Raw genomic sequence first — 20,257 nt, 5'->3', positions numbered from 1 at the left:
TAGTGTGAGCACTGTTTATTGTGTGTGTGGTAGTGTGAGTACTGTTTATTGTGTGTGTGGTAGTGTGAGTACTGTTTATTGTGTGTGGGGTAGTGTGAGTACTGTTTATTGTGTGTGTGGTAGTGTGAGTACTGTTTATTGTGTGTGGTATTGTGATTACTGTTTGTGTGTGTGGTAGTATGAGTACTGTTTATTGTGTGTGGTAGTGTGAGTACTGTTTATTGTGTGTGTGTTAGTATGAGTACTGTTTATTGTGTGTGGTAGTGTGAGCACTGTCTATCGTGTGTGGTAGTTTGAGCACTGTTTATTGTGTGTGGTAGTGTGAGCACTGTTTATTGTGTGTGGTAGTGTGAGCACTGTTTATTGTGTGTGGTAGTGTGAGCACTGTTTATTGTGTGTGGTAGTGTGAGCACTGTTTATTGTGTGTGGTAGTGTGAGCACTGTTTATTGTGTGTGTGGTAGTGTGAGTACTGTTTATTGTGTGTGTGGTAGTGTGAGTACTGTTTATTGTGTGTGGGGTAGTGTGAGTACTGTTTATTGTGTGTGTGGTAGTGTGAGTACTGTTTATTGTGTGTGGTATTGTGATTACTGTTTGTGTGTGTGGTAGTATGAGTACTGTTTATTGTGTGTGGTAGTGTGAGTACTGTTTATTGTGTGTGTGTTAGTATGAGTACTGTTTATTGTGTGTGGTAGTGTGAGCACTGTCTATCGTGTGTGGTAGTTTGAGCACTGTTTATTGTGTGTGGTAGTGTGAGCACTGTTTATTGTGTGTGGTAGTGTGAGCACTGTTTATTGTGTGTGGTAGTGTGAGCACTGTTTATTGTGTGGTAGTGTTAGCACTGTTTATTGTGTGTGGTAGTGTGAGTACTGTTTATTGTGTGTGGTAGTCTGAGCACCGTTTATTGTGTGGTAGTGTTAGCACTGTTTATTGTGTATGGTGGTGTGAGTACTGTTTATTGTGTGTGGTGGTGTGAGTACTGTTTATTGTGTGTGGTAGTGTGAGTACTGTTTATTGTGTGTGGTAGTTTGAGCACTGTTTATTGTGTGTGGTAGTGTGAGTTAGTGCTGGGCGGTATACCGGTTCACAATTTCGTAATGATATGAATTTTTAATATACCGCCATACCGGTGTATTTGATTACCAACGGGTGGAACGCTGCGTCGCGCGACATTGTTTGAGACGGGACCCTTTTCAGTGTTGCGCTTCTAAACACGCATGTTTACTGTCTATGGGTGCGAGGTGGTAATAAGCACTTGCGTTACGCGAAGGTAAAGGTGGAGCAGTGTTTCCCACACATAGACTAATTCGTGGCGGTGCACCATAGATTCAACACCGGCCGCCACATATTGCGTTTCGTTATTATTATTATTTTTAACACTATTTAAAAAATACTCGTATTCGTTAAGCTGCATTTCTCCTGTCTCCTATTACATTACTCCTGTCATCTACAGAAATATTCAGATGACTCTGCAGTTGTCGGGTGTATCAGAGATGGACAAGAAGCTGAGTACAGAGAGCTGGTGGACCGCTTTGTGGCATGGTGTGGGAACAATCATCTCGTCTTGAATGTTAACAAAACAAAGGAGATGATTGTAGATTTCAGGAGAAACAGGGTCAGATCAAACCCTGTTTCCATCATGGGAGAAGAAGTGGAGGTGGTTGAGGAATATAAATACCTTGGTGTTCATCTGGACAACAGACTGGACTGGAGACACAACAGTGAAGCCATCTACAAGAAAGGACAGAACAGACTGTACTTCTTAAGGAAGCTAAGGTCCTTCAAGGTTTGCAACAAGATGTTGCAGATATTCTACAAGTCTGTTGTTGAGAGCGTCATTTCCTCTTGCGTCATCTGTTGGGGCAGCAGCATCAGAACCAGGGACCTAAAAAGACTCAACAACCTGATAAGGAAGGCTGGCTCTGTTCTGGGGACGACTGTGGAACCTCTGGAGACAATAATGCAAAGAAGGATTTTGCATAAAATCAAGAGAATTATGGACAACCCTGAACATCCTCTCCATGAGACTGTTATTGGAAAACTCTCTTCAGTCTCTTCAGTCAAAGGCTTCTTCAGTTTGGATGCAAAACGGACCGCTACAGGAAATCATTCCTGCCCACAGCCATCAGCATCTATAATAACTCCTTGATTTAATTGAGTTACATCAACATTTAATTTCCCTCTGGGATAAATAAAGTATTTTTGAATTGAATTTTGAATTTCCTTTCCCTGCTCTCCCTCCGTCTCTCTGTCAGCCTACACACACACACAGCCCCTCCCCTCCGTGCACACCGCGTGTGTCTCCATCAGCGAGATCATCCCTTGAAGCGTGGAAGCTTGCTAGCTTCAGCGTCGCGTTAGATTAGCTCCCATTAAAAAGTCCTATAAAAATATTTTATATTTTTAATACAATGTTGTCCCGACCCGACCAATAGCAAACAAGCGATTACGCCTTCTTTATAAAGTTAACTAGTCGCAAGTTTGCCGTAAAAAAATAAATAAATAAATGTAGTTGGGTTGTCGAGGTCAAAACACTAGCAGCTGTGAATCAAATAAAGTAGGTTTTTAAACTCTTACACTGAATGTTTGCTGCTTCAATCCAGATGAGTATTGAAAAATATTTTCCGCGATTGAAAAAGAGACGTGCGTGTTGAGGATGAGGACCAGCCTGAACCGGAGGTATCAGTCTGAAACAGCTGAACAGTCCGACCAGTGTAATTAGCTATGTTATTAATTTGTTTACAATGAAGATGTGAATATTAATACAATAAAGTTATGTGTGACCAATTATTAACGAAGGAATTATTTTGAAGAATTTTTATGTTTATTTTTAATTCTGTTCTCAATCTGTAGAAAATGCTGTGAACACCTAATTATGCATGAAAAAAAAATACCGTGATATACCGTGAAACCGTAATACCGTGAAAAAATACCGTGATATGTATTTTTGGTCACACCGCCCAGCACTAGTGTGAGTACTGTTTATTGTGTGTGGTAGTGTGAGCACTATCTATTGTGTGTTGTAGTGTGAGTACTGTTTATTGTGTGTGGTAGTGTGATTACTGTTTATTGTGTGTGTGGTAGTGTGAGCACTTTCTATTTTGTGTGGTAGTTTGAGCACTGTTTATTGTGTGTGGTAGTGTGAGTACTGTTTATTGTGTGTGGTAGTGTGAGTACTGTTTATTGTGTGTGGTAGTGTAAGTACTGTTTATTTTGTGTTCGGTAGTGTGAGCACTGTTTATTGTGTGGTAGTGTGAGCACAGTTTATTGTGTGTGGTAGTTTGAGCACTGTTTATTGTGTGTGGTAGTGTGAGTACTGTTTATTGTGTGTGGTAGTGTGAGTACTCCTTATTTTGTGTTCGGTAGTGTGAGCACTGTTTATTGTGTGTGGTAGTGTGAGCACTGTTTATTGTGTGTGGTAGTGTGAGCACTGTTTATTGTGTGTGGTAGTGTGAGCACTGTTTATTGTGTGTGGTAGTGTGAGTACTGTTTATTGTGTGTGGTAGTGTGAGTACTCCTTATTTTGTGTTCGGTAGTGTGAGCACTGTTTATTGTGTGTGGTAGTGTGAGCACTGTTTATTGTGTGTATGCTAGTGTGATTACTGTTTATTGTGTGTGTGTTAGTATGAGTACTGTTTATTGTGTGTGGTAGTTTGAGCACTGTTTATCGTGTGTGGTAGTGTGAGCACTGTTTATTGGGTGTGGTAGTGTGAGTACTGTTTATTGGGTGTGGTAGTGTGAGCAATGTTTACTGCGTGTGGTAGTGTGAGCAATGTTTATTGCGTGTGGTAGTGTGAGCACTGTTTATCGTGTGGTAGTGTGAGCAATGTTTATTGCGTGTGGTAGTGTGAGTACTGTTTATTGCGTGTGGTAGTGTGAGTACTGTTTATTGGGTGTGGTAGTGTGAGCAATGTTTATTGCGTGTGGTAGTGTGAGTACTGTTTATTGTGTGTGGTAGTGTGAGTACTGTTTATTGTGTGTGGTAGTGTAAGTACTGTTTATTTTGTGTTCGGTAGTGTGAGCACTGTTTATTGTGTGGTAGTGTGAGCACAGTTTATTGTGTGTGGTAGTTTGAGCACTGTTTATTGTGTGTGGTAGTGTGAGTACTGTTTATTGTGTGTGGTAGTGTGAGTACTCCTTATTTTGTGTTCGGTAGTGTGAGCACTGTTTATTGTGTGTGGTAGTGTGAGCACTGTTTATTGTGTGTGGTAGTGTGAGCACTGTTTATTGTGTGTGGTAGTGTGAGTACTGTTTATTGTGTGTGGTAGTGTGAGTACTCCTTATTTTGTGTTCGGTAGTGTGAGCACTGTTTATTGTGTGTGGTAGTGTGAGCACTGTTTATTGTGTGTATGCTAGTGTGATTACTGTTTATTGTGTGTGTGTTAGTATGAGTACTGTTTATTGTGTGTGGTAGTTTGAGCACTGTTTATCGTGTGTGGTAGTGTGAGCACTGTTTATTGGGTGTGGTAGTGTGAGTACTGTTTATTGGGTGTGGTAGTGTGAGCAATGTTTACTGCGTGTGGTAGTGTGAGCAATGTTTATTGCGTGTGGTAGTGTGAGCACTGTTTATCGTGTGTGGTAGTGTGAGCAATGTTTATTGCGTGTGGTAGTGTGAGTACTGTTTATTGCGTGTGGTAGTGTGAGTACTGTTTATTGGGTGTGGTAGTGTGAGCAATGTTTATTGCGTGTGGTAGTTTGAGCACTGTTTATTGTGTGTGGTATTTTGAGCACTGTTTATTGTGTGTGGTAGTGTGAGCACTGTTTATTGTGTGTGGTAGTGTGAGCACTGTTTATTGTGTGTGGTAGTGTGAGCACAGTTTATTGTGTGTGGTAGTGTTCTCTCAAAGGCTTGGTTCTGTATGTTCTTTTTTATGTGGTAATAAAGTGCCTCAAAGATTTTTTTTTTTTAAATTTGTGTGCATCTTTACATTACATTAAAAATATAGCATCAAGTTTAAGTAAGTTGAGGAAACACATTGAAGACATACATGTATTTGAATGCCAGGTGCTATTTGATGGGCTTATGGCTGTCCACAAGTAGCATCATCCAAGTCACAGGTCAGTGCCAGGTCAGGGCCGTGTGTTTTTTCAAATCTGTGTGAGACTCTTAATAGAGGCTCAAAGACATCCCATTAAACAGTCCTGATAGTGTCAGTTCAGATTCTGCAAAGGCATAGTTCTGAAAGTCAGACAGTGAGACAAATGCAAACTCCTGCAAATCAAAGCTCAGTGACATGGGCTGGTTAAAAAAAATGGTGAAAAATGACCAAAGAAATGCATAACTTTAAACCTCTTTTTGATTTGTATACAAATCTCAGTCTAGTGAGAGATTTTATGCATCCACAGCAATTAATGGCTAAGGTCGATTTTTAAGACCCTTCCCAAGTGCAGCAACTGCTCTCACACATACAAATTAATGAGTGGCATCATTAAAATCCTGACAATGTCAGAGTAGAGGACAGAGTGAAGGAACGTGATGAAAGTCAGACAGGATCTGAATAGAGCTCAGAATAATTAGATGTTTACTCTGGATTCAACAGGATCCACATCTGAACAGACTCAAACAGAGAAAAAGCACTTTCAGGACAACCATGCACCATCAGTTTGTTTGTTGAGGTTCTCTCAGACGTTGGACGTATTGAGAACAGATGCAATATCCCAGTGATAAATTACTGCCCCACTGCTTGTATATTTGATTTTAGACAGTGTTAACTGTGCCTGCCCTGAAAATACATACAGCTTTATTCAGTAGATCTGACTGCAGAACATTTCCATGTGTAATGTGTCACTGCAAAGAGTTTGGGATGCTGTTTACAGAAGAAGAATGGAGTTGGGGCAGAATGGAGAGTACTTGACCTTGTCGAGAGCTTGATACTTTGTTAATTTTTAATAAATAAGACATGAGGTCATTTGAAGATTAAAGTTGCTGTTTTTGTGTTTAGCCTCTTGTTGTTTCTACTTTTTTTTAGAAATACTGGTCCCCAAATATTCTGACCCCTGATTCCCCTTCAGTTCAAATATTTCAGCTGGACACAAACCTGCATATTAAATATCCAAAACTGGTGTCTTAATTAAATCTCAATTGAAGAATAGATGCATTTTTTAAATGGCAATGCATTATGTTTGGATTAAAATCTATCTTTACATTTAAGCATTAATAGATTTCATAACATAACTTGAGGAAAATGTTATAATTTTCCCCTTAAAGTCCACAAAATCTTATTGCCCTTTGAGGGTTAGTCTTAGTCTGTTTATGTGTGCTGTCTAGGCTCAGATTAGGCAAAAATACCACACAGATAATCCTATCAACATGACTTTAAAGCCTGTCACTTGGTATCTTAGACTGTGCTGGTGCTCCTCAGTTTGAGCAGAGCGGCTCCCTGTTGTGAAATTTTAATTCAACCAAAGCAAAGAGCAGCTGGATGTTAAAGCTCCTCTCACAACATGCACCCACTGTGTCTTTGTGCTTTTCTGCCATCATCTGCTGCTGTCACTTTTTCTCTAACACTCTAAGAAACACAGTTGGCCTCTCTTTGGGTATTCTTGATTTCTTCTTCCTCTGTATTCCTCTCTGCACCTCAGTCCATCATCCCACAGACTACCTTAGCCAAATGCCACTGATGTGCTTAAAGTGACTGAAAAGAATCATGCAAAATCATTTGGGGACTAATAATATCAGTAGTTTTGGCAACTTTTAGACCTTCTGGAGTGGACAGGATAGAAGTGTGGCCAGAAATGTTAACATAATAATAGAATCCTACCCCAAAGACTTAAAATGCAGTCAAGAGAATTAATTGCACCTACATCAGTCAAAAAAAGGTAACAAGGTAACCCCTGTAGGGCAACATGCCGTGGAGCGGGTGTTGGGGGTTTTAATAGTAAACTATAGGGGCAGCTGTTAAACTGCATGTTGTTTTGTGCCGGTGTGATCTGACCTTATGGCTTCACATTTAATGCAGATCTTGATCTTTTTATTTAATCTTCTTAGATAGGACTCTTAACGTATAAGAAAACCCATGTAGAGCTGTTTGTTAGGCAGATTTTGTATTTAGCATTGAGGTTTCCATGTTAGATTATGATTACGACACTTATTACTTCCATCTTTCTCCATCTTTAGTTCTTGTCCTTATTTACCTCTACTTTGAAACAGTGAAACTGCTGTGCTAATCTGTCTCAGGAATTACGACACTGATGAAAGAGTGTGTGCTGACTGACACAGTGTTTATGCGTGAGACCGGTTTTGTGAGTTTTGTGTGTATTTGCCTGATTGATTTTGACTGTCATGATTAGAGAGGAGAAAACCGAGCGCGGTCCTCTCTGTCATCAGGATAGCGGCCGCCACCCTGTGAGAGACGTGCTAATGAGTTTTTATCTTGTTCCACACCAATTAAGTTTTCAAATGATGATGACAGATGATGGGTAGAATAGTAATCTGGACTGGTAAAATGGTTACGTTGTAATTCTTTTGAAATCAGAATGACAAAGCACATTGTGTGCCGGTGAAACACAGATGCTTTCACCCACACACACCAAAGATCCGCAGCTTGTCTGAAGGTAGTGATTATCTCTGATGAGCTCCTTGGGGGCAAATAACAAACCACATTATTAGAAAAGCTATTTCGAAGCCGCATTCAGATGAAAATAGAAAGTTTCTGGGCACAAACATTTGAAAGATGAGTTCAGCTCTTGTTCATCTGGCAGACGAATTTGCACTGAGGATCTTTTCAAACAAATTTTGTGTCTTCTACTAAAATTCAGCTGGCAGCCACACGGTGTATCTGCAGCATCGTCCTCTGCAGCTGGGGCAGCTGTTGACTAAGTACCTTACTCAAATACACCCAAGTGTGATTGAGTCTCCTCCCAGACCACGCACGAACACACACACACACACACACACACACACGCTCTCCACCTCTGTACCTCATCAAACTCTGGCCAAATAGGATGATATGTTCCCCCCGCCTGAAATAAAACAAATTGAGAAACGACCATAAAAGGGTGCAATGACTGCATCCCTTTTTTGTTGCATAGCAATAAATCATCTTGGTCGCAATCTAATTAGCACTGGGTGATCGTTAGTCCCCTTTTTTAAGTTTTTCTATCTGTATTACTTGTGTGCTTATGAAAGGGAAGCTTCTGTTCTTACACTGTGGATGAAACTCACACTGATTACACATTTGATTAAAACACCGTCTTCAAATTCAACATGGCGGGATTTTAGGACACAAAGCATCACAAGAATGAATCGCAAGGAAATAGTTTAATGCTCTCGACAGAGAATTGTCAACACTCGTTAGAGGCCGTGCTGTAATGAAAAAGCGGTCGGTTTCTTTTTATTGGTTTATCAGCTGCTTCTTTCTTCTTTCATGTAGTTCTGGATGTCTGCAGTGGCCACCACCATGCCTATTCCATCTGGGGCTTTCATGCCAGTCTTCATACTTGGTGAGCAGAAACACATCTGTTGTTACCACAGAATGAGAACTAAAATTCTGCATGTTGCTATGAGGAATTGATATTTACCATGTATCAGCTGTAGACGGATAAATAGGAGGCTATTTCAACCATAATCCTCTATTAGAAAATGTTGTTTATCGTTTCATTTGATCCCATTTTCCTATTATTCACTTAAATAATTAAGAAATCTGTTTGTGTTGCAGCCTGCTGCTCATTTTGTGAAGCGTTTGTAGTTTGACCTTTAATAGCTTTTCTGTTCAGCCTCAAACAATCTCCCATGAATAGTGGCTGGAAATGTATTATGTATGCGTCTCTTTATGAATTTGTTTTGTCACACGGGAACAATTCAGTAACATTTTCACGTATTTTAAAATCAGACCAAATTCACCGGGGATTGATGAAAGATGAAGACTCCCTGCTGCAGTTGCATGTTTCTTTCTGTAAAATTATTTGTCACATTGATGAATTTGAAGGAGTGTAGGGTGTTCACCGTGTTGTTCAGTGATATATGAGGGAGAACTGGATGCATCGTTCAATGATGGTGGCCCATTTAGCTCCATGAAAGTTGCTCACCAGACACACGGGCTAAAAAAAGCCAGACTCTGTGGGTGTCTGTGTGCTTTTGCATTTGTACATCCTTGTAACTTTTCCAGGGCACGCTGGCCAAGAGCGTGACGATCTGATTGGATAGAATATTTCAGTCAGATCAAAAACAGGGTTGAAATGCATTTTTGGTCACTTCGCTTCAATTTCCCAGTGTTGCCTCATGACTGAAATCACATCACTTCTTATCCACATTCCTGAGACCTGCATGGATGGGAATTGGCTTGTCCTCTCTCCTCTTTCCCTGCCAACTGTTTGATGAAGACAGACAAATACTCATTAACTGTTAGTAACTAATCAGTAAAAGGTCTTCACTGTCTAAAGGCATCTACTCTGGAATCTTTTTGTGTTCATGACGATGACCATGTAGGAAATGCGCTGTCACACACAGATATTTCCTAATGATTCGACATGAGGATTGATACGCATGCAGGAAAATATACCGTGGATATTTTGCATGGCCTTGTTATGGAATGGTTATCACTTCTAGGTTTTCCTTTGTCCTGTAGGAGCTGCATTTGGCAGGCTGGTCGGGGAGGTGATGGCCACCCTGTTTCCTCACGGGATTGTGTTCGATGGCATTCTGTACCGGATCATCCCCGGAGGGTACGCAGTCATTGGTTAGTCTCTCGTTTCTTGTCACAGCTATCCTTCCATTCTTTGGTTTTATCACTTTTTTCCATTAGTAATTCTACAATTGCAACTTTTTTTCCAATGTTCATCCTTATGTTTAACAGTTAATAGATAGATATAGACATCAACATGCAAATAAACTGTAGTAATGTATTATCTGTATAAAGCATCAGCAATTGGTGTTAGTGGCACACTGAAAAACCCATATTATCTGTTTCTTATTAACAAGCTGTCCCATCTATCCTCTTCATATTCCTTATCTTCCTTCCTGTCCTCATCTGTCTCCTCCCAAACTGTTAACTTCCTGCACCCTCAGATTGTCAGGAGTTCTCAAGTGTCTTCTTCCTTGTCAACTGTCACTTGATTCTTCATCTCTTTCCTCCAACTTCTCCGAACCTCTTGTCAAACTCTCCAGCCCTCGAGTCCATACTCATGTCAAGTTGTCTTCCTCCAGACCTAGTCTTCCTTGGCCCCCACTCTTGCTCCCCCCATTTGTCACCCTCTCCCTCCTGGTCCTCCTCCTCCTCCTCCTCTTTTCCGTCAGCACACGTGGTGGCTTTGCTTTGACAGTTAAATGTCACCGTTGGTTTGCTCTGCTGTCCTCACCTCAGCCACTGACCCAGAAACGTGGCCATCCCTCAGTCTCTCTCCTGCTGCCCTACAAAGGCCACCACTCCTCTTTCTCCCTTGATCTTTTTACCCTTTCTTCTGTTTTTTATTAATATTTTATATCGTCTTCCACTCAAATTCCCCTCTGTATTTTAATGTTGACTCTCACATGTTACTAGTTCCTACATATCTTCTCATTTGTCTGTTTACTCTGACTTTTGTCTCCCTTTTTCACTCAGTGATTTTCTTCCGCCATTATATTTATCATGATTGAATCTCTTTGGAAAAAATGTTTCTAAGTATTTTTTTCTCCCCGTTTCTTAGCTCCTCTGCTTGTAACTACTTTCCCCCTCCCTCTCTTGTCTTGTAACCTTTTTCTATCTCTTCTTTTACTTTCCATTTGCTCCTTAGTCTACCTTTTACTGTTCCTGTCCTTACTTCCTCATCAGTTCCTTTCACCATCTTTCCTTTGCCCTCTCTCCCCTTGTCCTTCCTGTCCCATGTCTCCGGCAGGAGCGGCAGCACTGACTGGCGCTGTGACTCACACGGTGTCCACGGCGGTTATCTGCTTTGAGCTGACAGGCCAGATCTCACACATCCTGCCCATGATGGTGGCTGTAATCCTGGCCAACATGGTGGCCCAGGGCCTGCAACCTTCTCTGTATGACTCAATCATCCAGGTCAAAAAGCTCCCGTACCTGCCAGAGCTTGGCTTCGGGCATATGAGGTTTGTGTCAAGTTTGTGCTTTAATTATTGGAAACGCATCATAAACTGATGTCCTGCATGAATGCAAACAAGCAAACAAACATGAAACTGTCACATTTTTTTAATAATGAGTAAGAAGCTTGAAATTTTGCAAATCCTTTTTTTTAATGATGAAGGGTCACACAGTGCTTTCTGAGGGTTTGTGCATGTTTTACAATTAGTTTTGGTCCACTGTAATATCTGTATTCTTTCCACAGCCAATATAACATCTTTGTGGAGGACATTATGGTGAGAAAGGTGAAGTTTGTTTCCTCCCAATCCACATACAGAGAAGTCAAACACCTGCTGGACTCCTCTTCGCTCAATAGCATCCCATTGGTGGACTCAAAAGGTAATCAGGAATTGAATCTGAACGGCTTGCATTGAACACAGTAGAGTTCAATGTCAGATATTCATATCTCGTATCTTACTGATCAAACTGATGGGAAAAACCAGTTGCAACGAAGAGCAACTTGCTGCGTCTTATTTCGCCAGCTTCTGAGCAAAAAACACACCACAAAGATACCCTCTATCCACCAATTAGGACGTGTGATCAAGGCCTTCACGAGGTCATGTAACTTTGCAGGAAGCAGCTGTAGTGGATGTTACACAGCGAGGCAAAAATGTAAACAAATCAAAGTTTGTACCAAGTCAGGTCATTATTCGTGCAGGTTTTAGTATGCAACATAGTTCTTGCTCAGTTTACTGTGTTTAGACAACAAGACACCTCTTATCAACCATCAAATCATTTAATTTTTTTAAATACATTTATGCTTTTTATATGCATTTAAACAATATGTAATAAAAAACCCACAGCTAATATATACTGAACAGCCAACCAGTTATCTTTCATTAACAGACAGACAAATAATGTGTTTAAATAAATTTAAGGAGTTTGAGGATCCAAAGAGAGAACCAGCATGGTAGATTAGTGACATTGTCCTCTGTGTGTTACTCCATCTGATTCCTCTTCCCTTTTTTCAGATTCTATGATCCTGCTGGGCAGCATTGACCGGCTGGAGCTTCTGGCTCTCTGCGACTGGTGGTTGTCACCAGACAGAAGGCTCCTGATGCAGGTGAGAACAAAGACAACTCAGTATTTCTATTTCGTGTTTAGCATCTAAATCAAGGACTTGTTGACATGTAGGAATTATTTTAAGTAAGGATTAGTAACCTCTTTGTCTTTGGTTGAAGAGATAGAGATGAGTTGCAGTGATTTAGCCTGATTTGTTTTCTTTCATGAGATAGTAGAAAACATTATTGCTTCATGCATACCACATATTGTTTTGATTGAGTTTTGCATCCAGATATTCTTCTCTCGTGCTCACAATGATCCCACAGGAAGCCTATTATACTTTCTATACAAAGTTAAGTGCCCTCCAGTGGGTTGTTTGATAAATTGTTTGCTTCATAAAGCCGATGTGTTCTATCAAGACACGTGTGTGAACCTAATTCTAAATGCAATAATTGGTTTAGTGTTTGACCTGAATTGCAAAAGAGGTTAGGTTTAATTTAGATCTTGATTGTGTCTGCAAATGAGGCTCATTTATTTAGTTGAAACTGATTTTGCCTTCGGTAGTCATGGAGTTACAGAAAAAAATAATAGGAAATGCAAGCGAAGTCTGGTGGTAAAAGTTCGCAGAGATAATTGTGACATGGGGAGGAAGGCAACATCCACACTGGAACGGCTAAAAAGAGAAATGTAAAATCTCTGAGCAAACAAAACAAATGCTGCAATTTGGCTTTTTTTCAGCATTGCCTCCAGTATCAAGACTATCGAGAAAAGTTCACCTAAAATGCCACGAAGGAGGAACATTTGTCATGAATGTTTGCTCATTGCTCTTAGGATGAGAGAGGTTAGACATCTGCATTTTAATCCGTTTAGCTCTGTACTAATGTTTCTCCCTGGTTGGGAGTTCAGGGTCGCAGCCTGCAGGAGCAGAACCAGATTAATAAGCAAAGCTGGGAGTCTTTCGCCTTCGTAGACGAGGAAGAAGAGGAGGACAGAGAGAAGGTAGGCCTCTGATTAGCTACATTGTTTTTTTCTTTTTGATAGTCATCTTTTTGCACATCTTGTTTTGTAAAGATCTTATCTGAATATATTTCACTGTAGCATCTGTCTGTTTTAATGCTACAACTTACTTTCAGTGAGTTAAAAACCCCATCCGATTGGATCAGATGTGATCTTCAAGTAAAAACATTGTTTTATGTTCAGAACCCTTTAACATTGTTTTTTTTGTTTTGTTTTTTTTTACCATACAGACTGAAATGATTGAAGGATTGAGTCATATTTTGATATTGTCTGTAGGGAAGTCCTGTTCAGGAGGAGATGAATGGTCCCCTGCCACCTCCAAAACCTCAGGAACCTTCATCCAACCACACTGGCCCTGCTCCTGGTGAGTTTAAAAGACGAGATGTTTTTTAATGGTGTCTGAAGTACCTCCAAAGTATCCTCATTTTGCCCCATCTGCTTCATGGATAGAGGGTACTTATGCTGGAACGCATTACCCTTCTCTGAACATGAAGAAGAATGCATAGCTGTCTTCTGCTCAGCTTTTTGCTATCTGTAAACACAAAGAAATTAATCAAGTTGAGTTTAATGAACATTTTAATTAACACATCAAACTGCAGATGATCTTTACAACTTCTGCTCTCTCTTCCTTATCTCCGTTACATTTGGTGGGTTATGTGACGTGGTGGTGAGGCTAGGGAATAAAAGCCTTGTGGGGCCTTTAAGACCGATATTGATTCATCCGGACATGTTCTGCTCTCCAGGGTGATGTAATATGATTTATACTTTTCTATGTCCCTTTACGTCTCCTCAAAAAGTGGAGATGACTAAACCTTTAGTCAGATCCCAGATGGTGTATGAGGCTCATAAGGTTATCATATGTGCCCAGTGGACACGAACACCGCTTAATGGTCCTTGTGAAATCTGAAAGGAGCACACGTTGGTGATCTAACATGACGTGTAAAACAGCAAAAGTGGAATTAATGCTGGCACAAACATGCAGAGATTTAGAATAACTCTGTTCCAAAGACCTTTAGCACTTCAGGTGGGTTTTATTTTTTACAACTGGTATGTTTCCTGTGAGGTTTTAACAGTAAAGAGAGTTATTGCAGTTAAAAGCCATGAGAACATGTGTTTCTGAAATGTATCAGTGCATGGAGCACATTTGATTGACAGCTTTGGAGCAACCACTGCAAAGGTACGATCCCCCTTACTGACTTATATTGATCAAGGAATAAAGGACAGGAAGAAGTTCTTCATTATAATACCATTTATGGTGTGAAATCCAAAATCCTCCTGATTCCCATTTGTGTTCACATGGCGGCTTTGCATGCTTGTGTCTTCTATTTTTGTTGCAGTGTAGCAAACATCAGCTTATTTTCCTAAGTGGTCCTAGGGTATGAGTCTAGTATAGTTATAACACACCCCCCCCTCTCTTGGGCCACGATGCCGACTACTTTGAACACTCTGATGGATCCGTCTGTATAGCCTATGCTTGGAAGCACCAATGGATGGTGTTCTTTAAAGTTCAAAGTTCCCCAACATTTGAATGAATGCTCTACCTTCAAAGAAGAAATGACAGCACGACAAAACCTTGTTTATTTGCTTCAAACCAGGCAATGATGCACATTTTCTGTTTGGGGCCATTTCAGAAAATTGGCTTCCACTTTTCTCTGCAGTGGATGGAAATGCAGCTAATGCCTCATTCACACATTAAGAGTCGAGATTAAAAGGGTCTCTTGGGCCTGTACGTAGTCGTCCCTAAGCAATGCACTTCCAAAGTCGAAGCTGGGTTGGGTTAAGTGGGTATAGAAAATGGATGGATGGATGAATCTGTATCTGACTGGCACTGGAATCACCCCTCATGAAGAATGTTCATTCATCTGTTCTACTGAGAAGCAGTCATGAACTGTGGATGATTGAACGCCAGTGTTGAATCACCAGGTTTGGCACCGGTCCAATCAAAAAGTTATTAATGATACGGGGTGGACGTCAGATAAAGAACCAGGGGAGATGGCGGTCATTACCTCTACAATAAATGTACAGGTGGACATTGAACTTTTTGACACATTTCTCATTCCTTGAATCGAATCTATGTTTCGTATGATTTAGTCATTTTTCAGGATGATAATACATCTGGCAACAGAGCAAAGGGGGTTAGCTTTTCTTCAGGAAGGACAAATGAATTCAATGACGAGCAAACTGTCCGGATCTCAGTCTGAGCAAAAATTTAAGCTGAAAATTAGGGGAAAAAAATGGTTGATGATGATGTTCTTCCTTTCTGCAAAGCTGATGTATACAAAACAGCTAAATGAACATCCTCTAACAGTGGTGATTCCATATTTATTTCCAGTGGTTGCAGTATGTTTTTGTTTAAGTATTATTTTTTATTATTGTTATTTATTTATTTTTATTATTTTATTATTTTTCAGTACTATTATTATTAGTATTATTATTATTATTATTATTATTTAGTAATTTTATTATCATTAGTTAGTAGTAGTATTTTTATTAGAATTGGTGTTATTATTGTTGTTGTTAATATACAATCATTGTAAATATTAATAATATTTTGAGCTACTTGACTAATTTGAATTTCCCCCATTGGGGGATGAATAAAGTATTTTTTATTCTATTCTATGTTTATCTGTGTTTCTCATTGCTGTAAAAGCCTTCTGTGTGCTGGAACTATTCAGATGCTCTTCAGACCGTTAGATAAAAGCTTTAGACCATCTAATTTATTAATTTGTCAGCCTTTCACACACGTTACCAAATGAATGCAAACATGTTTGTTTCACTGTCTAGCAGATGCCAGATGATCAAAGTGAATAACTTCATGACCCTAACAGCAGTGACTGAACGTTTGACAGTAGATTCGCTGCAAGTAACCAGATGGAGTGTGTTTCTGTGGTGGCATAGTAGACTTGTCAGAAGCCTGTCAGACTCGGCAACAAGCAGTCTCCCATTGAAATGGTATCCAGGCAACAGCAATAATGGGCTTCTTTGGTTTAGTAGACTCTTGATATGTCATCTGCGGTTAAGTTATTTTCTCCAGAGCTGCGTTTGTATAATTCATTGACTTTCATCCACAGCACCTCTTTCTTCATTGCAGTTTCAGAAAAAGCTCCTCTGCAGTCGGTGAGGAAAACACTCAGGAGTCTCTTCACCCCCAAGAACAGAAAATCAGAGAGAGAGTCCCAGGTGTGTCTATGTGTGCACTTCTTATTGCTCGTCTTTACATTTTACTGCCTATTTGTACATTCGAAGATGTTGGCCTTGACGTCTCTGTGAGTTTCTACATGTCTCTGTATTTAGTATCTCCTTTCACTCATCTGCTTTTTAAAAAATAAATTGGTGTACATGAAATTTTCTCATGTTATGACCAATTGAAATCTAAATGGTCCCATGTCCCTTTGGGCCAAGCCGTACCAAAACCCCACCCTCATGGGGCAGCTTCAGGGATTCCACTCTGACAAAATGCTCACTTCTGTCTCTTCTGGTAGATACACCACATAGTTATATGATTGACAGATGCTCATGAATACGCAACTGCTTCCCTGTCCTCGTACAAACTCCCCCAAGTCAGGCATATTTCTTTCAAGCTTCTCTCAAATGGAAATGGGGAATCCATATATTAGAGGTAAATTTAATTCATTTAGCCCAGCAGTGAGTCTGACTCACGGAAAACAAAACCCATCACCTGCGGGAGTAAAACCTGCACTGTACATAGAGTGTGTGCTTGTAATCTGCATGCCCAGAGTATTATTTCTCTTCGGCGCTCTGTTGCGGCTTGTGAATTGCCCGTCTGATTATCTATTATGTTTTTGGATTCAATCCTATTCTTCCTTCCGGAGTGTTTTTATACTAACCTGAATATCTAACAGATGTGTGATGAAATATTGCCACCAGCAAGCCAAACCTTGACTGAATTTTTGTCTTTGAATCGGGTATTTTTACACTCAACAAGCTACTGCTTGTCTGTAAGCAGACATTAACATTCATGATATTATCTGGATGGTAGTTTGTCAGCATGCTGTAAACAGAAACTTATTTGTCTTTGCTTTAAAAAGGCATTTTGTGCCTAAAACCCTCACCTTTTGATGACTAAATGTTCGTTCATTCAAGGACAAAAACAGTCAAATTATCGAGTGAATGAATGTGAGAACCACCTCTAATTAATTCAGTTTAGAAATACAGCTCACAGAAGGTGTTGGCCTGAATTTCACCTGCTGAATCCAGTGAACCCACAGCCCTGTGGGAGGGGAACACAACAATCATTACACGTGTTTAACTCTTAAACTCTTCCCTGATGTTAGATGGGTATAAGGTTCCCCGGGTTTAGGGGGGACATCTTTCTGCAGAGGACACTTTTTTTATTAAATCCCTCACAAACTTACATTCAGTTTTTTTTTCTTTTCGATCTCCAGGAACCCCGCCCTCCTCCTCTGTCGGACACCATGACTCCAGATGAGGTATGGCAATGATGGAAGGGTGACGTATATTCACGATTTTGTAAAATGTTCGAATATTCGCTGTAAATACTCAAATATGTGTGCAAGTTCAAGATTTCACGGTGAAAAGAAATGAACTTCTATTTACTTCTGTTGTTTTGGAATGGTGACGTAAATCTATGTGATTGTATCGAGGAATTTAGTTATCTATTTATTATTTGGATAGGCATAAGTTACTGTGATAAGAGGATGGGAAAAGGTTAAGAATTAGGTTTATATGTTCAGGAACAATAAGATTCTGTTGATAATCATAAAATAAAATAAGAAATCCTGAAAAATGTCTTGAGACTGCACGTATCTGCTAACACAGGTGCAACCAGCATATTTCTAAGTTATGTACCAGGACCAGCACCAATCAGTGCAGAATCATAAAAATGATCTGCAGATCTGTTGATAATCAGGAGCCCAACAACACAGGCGCAGCTCATTTCTTGTTAAAAAAAAAAAAAGGGTCAAACAAACGGGAAACTGATTCTGAATCTGACACTGATACACTCTTTGTTCAAAAAAGACTTTGTCGGGTCTTCTTTGATGGAAAAAACTCATTCAGGAGTGTCATAAGACTTAACTCTTCAGTTTAACATAATTGAAACCTGTTTTAATGTATCAGGATCAGGCAACAAAGTCATTGACCTCTTAAAAGCTGGTTTGATCTGATTTATCCAAAGCATGTTACAAAACAGTGAGCACAGTTGGCGTTTTTAATGTCAAATAATGTAATAAAAAAAAATTACAATATTAGTAAAAGTCATCGAAACCTTCCTGGTTATTTATTGTATTTTATTCTTGGACTAGAGTCCAGTTGAGTAAAACTTGAACTCCAGAAATCTAAAGATGGTAAATAGTCATTCAGAAAATGAGGATATGATGTTGCATGTGTAACTCGGAATAGGACACAAGGAAAGCCCGTTCATTAGAAGCATAAACTGCACTCTGCACACATTACAGTTTCTGTGGTTGAAATCTGGAAAAACAATCCATAAAAAAAACCTTCCCCTGAAGATTCAGTGGAGACATGCAGTTGTCTTGACAGTGAAAAGTCTCAGAAGGAAAGAGCCGACTAACCGAGATCTCTGTGGACCATGTGGAGCTGTTTTCAGAGAGTGCTTGGGGGTACCTTTAGAAAAAGCTTTGCCAATTATTAATTTTTTTGTGCTTCTGTCATCAAATTTTGACTAAGACTCAGTAAGGCATCATATTTTTTTTTTGAGTTCCTGCTTTATCCGGTCACAAATATGAGTAAATACAATATCAGTCAAACAACAGCACATGATATATTACACCCTGTTATTATTGATTTAACAAAAATTGAGCCAAAATGTATGTGTGAAAACTAAGCAACTCAGTAGCTTTTAGAACCGCCTCTAGCATCAATCATGTGAAATAATCATTTTCTGTATGAAGTCCCACATGGTTGTGGAGGAACTTTTGCCCACTTTTATTCACACCTTTGCTGATGTTTATTGAGATTTGATGGCATCATTCGTCAAGACAGACTCATTATAGTCCGTTACAGGCATCAGAACCACGGTTTCCTTCTTTATAGGTTCACAAATCCAACAAGCACACAGTCTGACATGGTTTTTGGAAGTTCTGAGAAGCTGTCCAGTCACTCTGTTGGTTTGATCAAAGCACTGTCCATGTGAATAACAAACTAGAGTAGGACCAAATGTAAGAGGGACTTTATTAGGAGCTGGAAACCTAAACTAGAACTTGGAACATACTACTTTAATGTGTCTGACCCAACATTTATCAAGCTGCTTGTGACTTCTTACCAGTTAAACTAACGTAGTTAAATGTAAATATTAGCATTAAATCAACATCATACCTAAGTTGCTGACACATTTGAAAGGAGGATTAAGAACTGGGGCAGTTTTTAAACAAGACATTTTTTTTATTCATTTATTTATTTATTTGCTAAGTGAGTCCAAAACATTGTTGTTCCCTCTGGTCCTTTTCTGTCTGCCACTCTGCCTTCAGTCTTCCTGGCGCCCTCCCAAAGTGCCCCGTAACGTCGTTCTGTAATTCCACGGGACTTCTGTCCCTGTCACAGCAGGCTCATGCTCATAGGTAAAATCCATGAAGGCCAAAAGGTGTCAGACATCCTAAATCTCAGGGGAGGAGAGCGCGACATGCAAGGACACTACACAGGTTTCAAGGTTTTTCACATCTGAAACCTCTCCTCATCAGTAAAAGCTAATTACCTTCCTGCTTGTACAGCCACACACACACTGCACACACACACACACAGCTTGACTTTACCCACACATGCAGCTCAATGATTATAATTTATGTAACACTTGTTATTGTTGCCTGGTATATTTAATCATATGCTTCATGACTCATGAAAACAAACCCTAATGTTCCCCTCTGGCTGAACTCGTACATTTGAATCGAATGTTTTTCCTTGTCAGGAACATGACTTCGAGGCGCTGCCAGACAATTCATCTCCGTGACCTTGCTATTTATTTGCTGCTGCAGATCAAAGCGTGGGAAGAGGCAGAGATGGACAAGCCGATGGAAATAGATGAGATACGAGTTGACCCTTCCCCTTTCCAGCTCGTGGAGAGAACATCATTACACAAGGTTGGTGGAGACGAATCCGTGTCTGTAAATCCGTCTTTATCAACTGTTTCCTTGCTGTAATTTAATTTCTGTGAAAAACTGAATGTTGGGTCACAACACTGTGAGTT

At 39.9% G+C, this 20,257-nt stretch overlaps 1 protein-coding gene across 2 annotated transcripts in view; it reads left to right on the top strand.

Annotated features, from left to right (window-relative positions):
• Positions 1-20,257, top strand: part of LOC142367676 (chloride channel protein 1-like) — a 52,217-nt gene that overhangs the window by 26,145 nt on the left and 5,815 nt on the right. Inside the window, exons 13-22 of one of the 2 annotated variants that reach the window (XM_075449694.1) lie at positions 8,371-8,440; positions 9,565-9,675; positions 10,811-11,024; positions 11,261-11,394; positions 12,027-12,118; positions 12,964-13,056; positions 13,351-13,438; positions 16,166-16,254; positions 17,481-17,525; positions 20,046-20,150. In XM_075449694.1, the coding sequence (XP_075305809.1) occupies positions 8,371-8,440; positions 9,565-9,675; positions 10,811-11,024; positions 11,261-11,394; positions 12,027-12,118; positions 12,964-13,056; positions 13,351-13,438; positions 16,166-16,254; positions 17,481-17,525; positions 20,046-20,150 (1,041 nt within the window). The other variant, XM_075449695.1, reaches the window with a different exon arrangement.

The sequence above is a fragment of the Odontesthes bonariensis genome, chromosome 18, assembly GCF_027942865.1.
Source record: "Odontesthes bonariensis isolate fOdoBon6 chromosome 18, fOdoBon6.hap1, whole genome shotgun sequence".
NCBI classification, from domain to species: domain Eukaryota; kingdom Metazoa; phylum Chordata; class Actinopteri; order Atheriniformes; family Atherinopsidae; genus Odontesthes; species Odontesthes bonariensis.
The sequence above is the reverse complement of the archived record's forward strand: the minus strand, read 5'-3'. Positions and strand labels throughout refer to the sequence as shown.